Source organism: Ylistrum balloti, unplaced genomic scaffold (assembly GCF_031769215.1).
Source record: "Ylistrum balloti isolate Yb309-2 unplaced genomic scaffold, AGI_CSIRO_Ybal_v1 Utg370558, whole genome shotgun sequence".
NCBI classification, from domain to species: domain Eukaryota; kingdom Metazoa; phylum Mollusca; class Bivalvia; order Pectinida; family Pectinidae; genus Ylistrum; species Ylistrum balloti.
Window position 1 is genome coordinate 496,074 of NW_026782351.1, and position 8,095 is coordinate 504,168.

Consider the following 8,095-nt stretch of genomic DNA (forward strand, 5'->3'; position numbering starts at 1 on the left):
TTAATCTTGAAATATAAAATTACTGTATTTTAGTTTGTATTTACTACTGGTAATCGGTATCTCACAGGTATAGACAAGATGACAGAAAGGGCAGCCCCAGATGAATGTAATGCTGACCCCACCTTAAAGGAACTGGCCACGTCCAGCGGAACACACAATGTCCAGCCCCCTAATGAGATCCAGGACCCCACTGACGGAGAGACTGAGGAAGGAGCTGAAGGCACAGAGAAACCAAAGATGACAAGGACCAAAAGCTTGGTAAGTTTTCCATTATTCATACATTTGAGAGTCTAGTTATTGAGAAAATTTATTTACTATCCTGGGTCAGTTTATTGTATTGGAATTTATGTTAACTGTTCAACAAAATTATTTTATGTTACAATATCACACATTTACTGTACAGATTTTTGCCATCCAAATGCAACCATAACACAAAAATAGGCTACATCAACAGTTTTAAATGATTCCATGGAGATGGGTAACTTTTCAGGAATGTAACAGTTCAATTGTATTTACAGCCCAGCACCCAAGCCAGTCCCACCCACTCCATGACAGGGTCAGATGCAGGGGGTCGAGCCCCTATGGTAAGGACAGCCTCCACGTCCAGCCCAGGGGCCTGGGTAGCAACACCGGACTGGGTAAGTAATGATGAGCAGCCGAAACAACATTTTACATTACAACATATTACATTACATTACAGCATATTACATTACATTACAACATATTACATTACATTACAACATATTACATTACATAACATAATTTTTGCATTACATTACAACATATTACATTACATTACAATATATTACATTACATAACATAATTTTTGCGTTACATTACAACATATGACATTACATTACAACATATTACATTACATTACAGCATATTACATTACATTACAACATATTACATTACATAACAACATATTACATTACATAACATAATTTTTGCGTTACATTACAACATATTACATTACATTACAATATATTACATTACATAACATAATTTTTGCGGTACATTACAACATATGACATTACATTACAACATATTACATTACATTACAGCATATTACATTACATTACAACACATTACATTACATTACAACATATTACATTACATAACATAATTTTTGCATTACATTACAACATATTACATTACATTACAACATTTTACATTACATTACAGTATGTTACATTACAACATGTTACACAGTAAAAATTGCTTTATGAAAATATCACACTGTTTCCTCGTATACTTGAATATTTATGTGACCTGTCAAGGTAAATGTTAAGATTAGTTTTAAGTTATAACTATAGAGTTGAATGTTGTTCTTGTTTTGTTACAATGGATTGTTGTTGATATTGACTGTATTGAAGAATTGATGGTATGTGTAGGTGATGTCATGGAAACAGAAGTTACCTCTACAGACAATAATGAGGATGTTACAGGTGTTGGTGCCACAGGTGGAGAAGATTTGTATAGACAAGTGAGTGTAAATACTTACCTGTGTTAACCAACATACTTTAGATATGAATCTTAAGGTTATGTTTTTATGAAAGGTTTGATATTAATTAACTGTGGTGTTCAACAAAACTGCCACAATGTTATGAAAACTAACCTGTTTTGTTTTATATACATATTAGTATATATTTTGTTAATAATAGATTGTTAGGTAGTGTTCTGTGGAATTTAGAACAACTGTAGAATGATGTTGATCTGTCCGTGAACAAAGTTATTGACAATTGTATTAGTGTACTGCAATAGCACATGTGTTTGTGTAGAACCTCATTCTTTTTTAGACAGCAAACTGTAAATTGGAATAGTTTAAAATCAAAATAGTTTTATTTTTAAAAAAAAGGATCCCAAAATTTTGATACGTATTGATATATATGCAAACAATAAATTGAAATATTAGAAAATAAATATTCATATATAAATAAGGCACATTTCTAAAATTCATTGGAGAAAAAAGTAAAAATAAATGCACAGAATTCAGAACATTTATAGACAAACTTTGCTGTTTTTGATAATTACAGAGGTCTGACTGATAAATAGACAAACCTTGCTGTTTTTGATAATTACAGAGGTCTGACTGATAAATAAATGCACAAAATTCAGAACATTTATAGACAAACCTTGCTGTTTTTGATAATTACAGAGGTCTGACAGATGAGAGTGAGATCCTGAAGTTCCTTCAGCATGGTACATTGGTAGGCCTGCTGCCTGTACCTCATCCCATCCTGATACGGAAGTACCAGGCTAACAGTGGTACCACCATGTGGTTCCGTACCTACCTGTGGGGCGTTATATATCTTAGGTATGTAAATTTCTATGCCTATCTCTGGGATGTTATATACTTTATGTAAGTAAAGCTCTCACCTACCTCTTGGTAGGTATACCTTTGGTAAATAAAGTTCTTTATCTACCTCTGGGGCATTATATACCTTTTGTATGTAAAGTTTTACACCTACCTCTGGGGCATTATATACCTTTTGTATGTAAAGTTTTACACCTACTTCTGGGGTGTTATATTCCTTCGACATGTAAAGTTTTACACCTACCTCTCGGATGTTATATTCCTTAGGTAAGTAAAGTATTACACCTAAATCTGGGGCATTATATACCTTAGGTAAGTAAAATTCTTTGCCTACCCCTGGAGAGTTATATACCTTTGGATAGTAAAGTTCTTCACCTACCTCTGGGGTGTTATATTCCTTAGGTATGTAAAGCTTTACACCTACCTCTGGGGCTTATATATATCTTAGGTATGTTAAGCTTTACACCTACCTCTGGGGCATTATATATATCTTAGGTATGTAAAGCTTCACACCTACCTCTGGGCATTATATATATCTTAGGTATGTAAAGCTTCACACCTACCTCTGGGGCATTATATATACCTTAGGTAAGTAAAATTCTTTGCCTACCCCTGGAGAGTTATATACCTTTGGATAGTAAAGTTCTTCACCTACCTCTTTTGCATTATATATCTTCTGTAAGTAATATTTTATACCTACCAATTGGGCAATACATGCCTTTGGTAAGTAAAGTTATATGCTTACCTGTGAAGCAATACATACCTTTGGTAAGTAAAGTTATATACTTACCTGTGGAGCAATACATATCTTCGGTAAGTAAAGTTTTACACCTAACTCTGGGGTGTTATATATATTGTTTTAGTTGACTTCACCTAACACAACATAACCACATCATCACTGACCAGTCTGTTTCTCAGCTTTCTGAGAGCCACACATTGCCAGGCAAAGAGAGCATCGCACCACATACCTCAGATCTTCACATGAGGTTACGTCAGCCAAAGCTCCGACTGAGCAATGACGAAACTTTGCAGGGTCATTTTGTTGGTTTGCTAATTGTAAACTTTTGCTGTTTCTATTAAAATGAGGTTACCGTGGTTTTTGACATTGAACTTCTCTCTTTCCAGGAATGTGGACCCACCAGTATGGTATGACACCAATGTGAAGTTGTTCGAAATCCAGAGAGTGTGAGACTTCACACAGAACAAAACAGTAGTACACCCAGGAGACTTACTGTATACACAATATCCATCTTCCTGTGCAGAGTATTGAAATATTTTGTGAAATTATCCACTGTAGAAGTGATAGTTTCTTTACTCTTCTATTGTCACTTGGCTTTTTAAAGCTTTCAACTGTTTTCGTTTTGTTTATATAGTCTATTTCAATGTCAACTCGGAGCAAAACACCTAAATGAATACAAGTACATGTACAATGTTATGGATTATATATACAAATAGAAACCAGTGAGATGCTTAGATGTGCCATTTGTGGAATGTCTTGATATCATGGACATTGTCTTTTTTAATCCAGTGTATAGTCTAATGGTTATTAAGTAATTGTAAAGACATTTTATTATGTAGAATTATATGATAACAAGAAGGCAAAAGAGGGATGAAGTAATTTTTAATTGCACCATGTTATACGACTGATTGGTACAGTTTCAATATTTCTTAAATGATTATTTATTTGAGATGAGTCAGAGTGAACAGATTGTCTCTAGCGATGTTAAGATAGGTGTGAACAGATTGTCTCTGGCGATGTTAAGATAGGTGTGAACAGATTGTCTCTGGCGATGTTAAGATAGGTGTGAACAGATTGTCTCTAGCGATGTTAAGATAGGTGTGAACAGATTGTCTCTAGCGATGTTAAGATAGGTGTGAACAGATTGTCTCTGGCGATGTTAAGATAGGTGTGAACAGATTGTCTCTGGCGATGTTAAGATAGGTGTGAACAGATTGTCTCTAGCGATGTTAAGATAGGTGTGAACAGATTGTCTCTAGCGATGTTAAGATAGGTGTGAACAGATTGTCTCTAGCGATGTTAAGATAGGTGTGAACAGATTGTCTCTGGCGATGTTAAGATAGGTGTGAGAAGAATAGGTTTTTTTGTTGTCACTCTTGATACAAGCATAGTTTAGGCACAGAAAACTCTACGCATACATATTTTACACAAACTAAAATATTCTGAAGATGAAGACATATTGAAATTTTTGTGATTGGATGCCCAGACAGATTGACTCCGATCGTACTGGTAGCTGTATATTTATACTAGAAAATTGTTATTTTGATGTGAACCACTTGTAGATGTGGACCTTTGATCATGATATGTGTTTAGGGCAACTGTTTTGTTTTAACTGTTGTGTCTGTATGCCAAAGTGTTGCTGTGGAGCTGAATCTAAGGCTTCCTGGTCTTACAAGGAACAATATCAATCACACACAGTACCTTTATGATGTTTGATGTATTGATTCATTTAACCCCCAAGTTGACACCCATCAGAATCAAAATAATCAAGAGTTAAAATGGGGTTTCTTTTATAAAAGAGTTGTCTTTCTTCTGATCTACAGATACAGTATGTATCAACGTACCTTCAGACTAGCTTCTCCCCAGTGCGTTAACCAGTGGTCATAAATACAGACTGTTGTCTTTGTGAAGGTCAGCCTAATATTGCACCGATTCCTGGTAAAAAAAGTTTTTCACAACTTCTTAATTTGTGGTTCATCTTGATTTTATTGTGTTTGAATTTGGTTGCTGAGTTAAACATTACTCAGATGAAAACACATCAAAAGAGCATTTTTCACAAATGGTTAATGAGTTCACCGAGTGAACCTATGGCTCACTTAGAAAATATCCGTAGCATTAGACCAAGGTAGGGTTGTGGTATATCAGAAATTATCTCACTTTGTAGACTTTCGACTGTTAGTTTTAATAGGTTTTACTGTTGTTCTGTACTGTCTTGTCTACTGGTTTTTAACCTGATCCTGTTTCTAGAATGTATTAGGCATTAACTTTGTGTTTCTCATTTTAACTCAAAAGATGGTAAAGTCATATAGTGTATTAGATTCTAATTGTAAATAGTCTCATTAACATATAATAACACAAATCTCACTTATTTTCAAAAGTGTGAAGTTTATAATTTAATCTGCATTTATCAGGATTAATAAGTACATGAAAAATTCCACTTATTGAGTTATGAGAGGCAAGCAAGTAATTTTGTCTTTCACCAGAACTTAGTTGGCCAAATGGTATGAAAAACACAAACACTTTTCTGTGGTCTCAGCAGTGTGTGTTGGGAAAATCCTACAATCTGCCAACTCATCAACACTGGTACGTATTGATTCTGTAACGCAAAAATGATTAATGATTGACAGTGAATCTGATTTCTGTAAAATGCATGAAATCTATTTATAGATTGATTGTATGTATGTTTTTTTGTAGTTTTTTGAAAAGAGTGCTTTGAAATTTATGTCCGCAGTTTGTTAAGATGCCGAGACAGCAAATGGCTTGCAGGTAGTATTTGTCACAGTCAGGAGAACATGTGGCAAAAGCTGGTGGTTGAAGTAAAATTTTGACCATTCTTTAGCAGACATTGTATCTATGGTACCTTATTTTCTTAGTCTATCTTCCTCACAAAGTCGAACAGTTCAGACACACCACTGTATAATACATCTTCTCTATTGTGTTAGGTCATTCTGCCAAAGGAATTGGAATTATCTCACAGGTGTATGTGTGACATGTCCTGAAAAAAAATAGGTACAAAGAAAGGACATTTTAAAAACAATAGAAGTCTTCATGCATCTTCAGGCTTGTCACTTCCTTTCCAGACGATTAGCTGATCATGTATCATGTTCCATATTTACATTCCATTCCTATCACTTTCTTGGATAAAGAAGTCATGAGAAGTGTGATTCACTGGCCCAGGTGTGTGGGCATCTGATTTTGACATAATATATTTATAGTTATCTCAGTGTTGTGTATCTGGAGTATTTATCTCATTTTTGTCTGTTCTGTTTTCTTAATTTTTCAAACAAATTCTTTGTGAGTTTTGAGTTTTAACTTTTTTTAATTCTTTACATTTTTACTACTCATTTGTTGAGAGTTTGAAAGCTCTATGTTGTATCAGAGATATATGTTTGTGATTCATTTCATCTTGTTTAATATCAGAGACAATATCCTTTATTTATGTTTCTTTTACGAAATCCTTGAAAAATTAGTTCCATTGGTGATTTACTACAATGTAACACATCCTGTTGTTGATTGTAGACAAGATGTAGTATTTACAAGATCTACAAGTTTGTGTATAGTCGTGGAAAAAATTGAAATTAATGTTGATTTCTAGATAGAAAACTTTTTGATTTGTGATGATTAAGTCTCCTTGATTGTCCTAAAGCCTTGCCAGGGTCTTTGATACTTTAATGTTACAGTCAAAGTTGAGAAAACCTAAATATTTGGTTGAAATAATTACAGATAGGAAATGGAATAAGTTTTTGTAACACTACCAGAAGATAAGTGTGACATGTTGATGACTACACAGACACCTTCATCAGACAATTGACCAGTGTGACATACATAATGTATGAGATGGTAAGGAACTGACCAAGTTTTCAATACTTGGTTTAAATAAAAGGATAGGAACTATTTTCCCTGTGTTTTGATGATCTTTAGTGGTACTTTTCTTACCGACTGTAATAATGAGAATTTCCTGTCTAAAAATTGTGGATTGAAAATTCCCAACAAAATTTCAATTATCAGGTGAGCAATATCTACAACAGTGAATGGTTAATCCTGACCCATTGATCTTACAGGATCTCCTTTTTAACGCTGTTAGAACTCTTGAAAATCCTATATTATACTGTTTATAATCAATTTGTTATGAATCACGTGTAGTTATGACTGTGTTATCTACCTTTAAAGAGGACAAGGTGCAATCAACAGTAACTAGTTGTTGCCAATTATTGAGGGAATTTATATAAAGTTTATTTATCTTGGTGAAACAGTGACTGTTATGTTGTACAATATATGTGTTATGTACAGTAAATAATGCTGCAATGACAAAAATGTTTTGTTCTTTGTAAACAGTGTCGTTGATTTAGTGTTTAACCACACCAGTATTGCAATATGACATATCAGATATTTTAATCTTCAAAAAATTTTAAAAATTAAACAAAAAAAATATATATATATATACATATAGGACAAACAGAAAACCTCCGCAAACGCGTAACATTACATCGCGAACAAATATCTCACGAAAGATATAGACATCTACCAATCAGCCGACACATAGCAGGATGCAACGACGGCTTTTTCCAAATCTTCCCCCTGTATACTTTTCCATCTGAAACCAATCGAATACAAAGAGAAGCCAAGGAGTCAGAAATTATAAACATTTTAAAACCAGACTTGAATATTAATGTTTAACCGCATTGTAAAGTTTGAAAAATATAACTATGCCCCCTTTATATTATGACGTCATCAACAGATAACATGTTGTGACGCCACACCATTATGTACAGTTACTATGCACCTGAAGATCTAATACAGTGAAAGCGCTAGTGCAAAATGTAACGTCTTTCTTCTTTTGTCAAAAATCATTTTTATTTATAATTTACTCGCATCTCGTCAAATCAAGTTTTTTCTATATATATATATATATACAGGTATTCAGTGTGGACCCTTTAAATATAGAACACGGTTTGCCAAAGTGAAGACTGCTTTATATCAACATATCTAATTTGTGGGAAAAGTGATGTTTTCCAAAGTAAGTATTAATGTTCCCAAGT

The 8,095-nt window shown here is 33.7% G+C and overlaps 1 protein-coding gene across 1 annotated transcript in view; it reads left to right on the plus strand.

The window, feature by feature from the left end:
• Positions 1 to 7,370, plus strand: part of LOC132556288 (protein HID1-like) — a 32,184-nt gene extending 24,814 nt beyond the window's left edge. Inside the window, exons 17-21 of the mRNA XM_060220671.1 lie at positions 68 to 258; positions 519 to 638; positions 1,395 to 1,486; positions 2,159 to 2,317; positions 3,443 to 7,370. Coding sequence (XP_060076654.1) covers positions 68 to 258; positions 519 to 638; positions 1,395 to 1,486; positions 2,159 to 2,317; positions 3,443 to 3,506 — 626 coding nt within the window. The 3' untranslated portion in view covers positions 3,507 to 7,370. The remainder of the gene's footprint in view (positions 1 to 67; positions 259 to 518; positions 639 to 1,394; positions 1,487 to 2,158; positions 2,318 to 3,442) is intronic.
• The last annotated feature ends 725 nt before the right edge of the window (positions 7,371 to 8,095 follow it).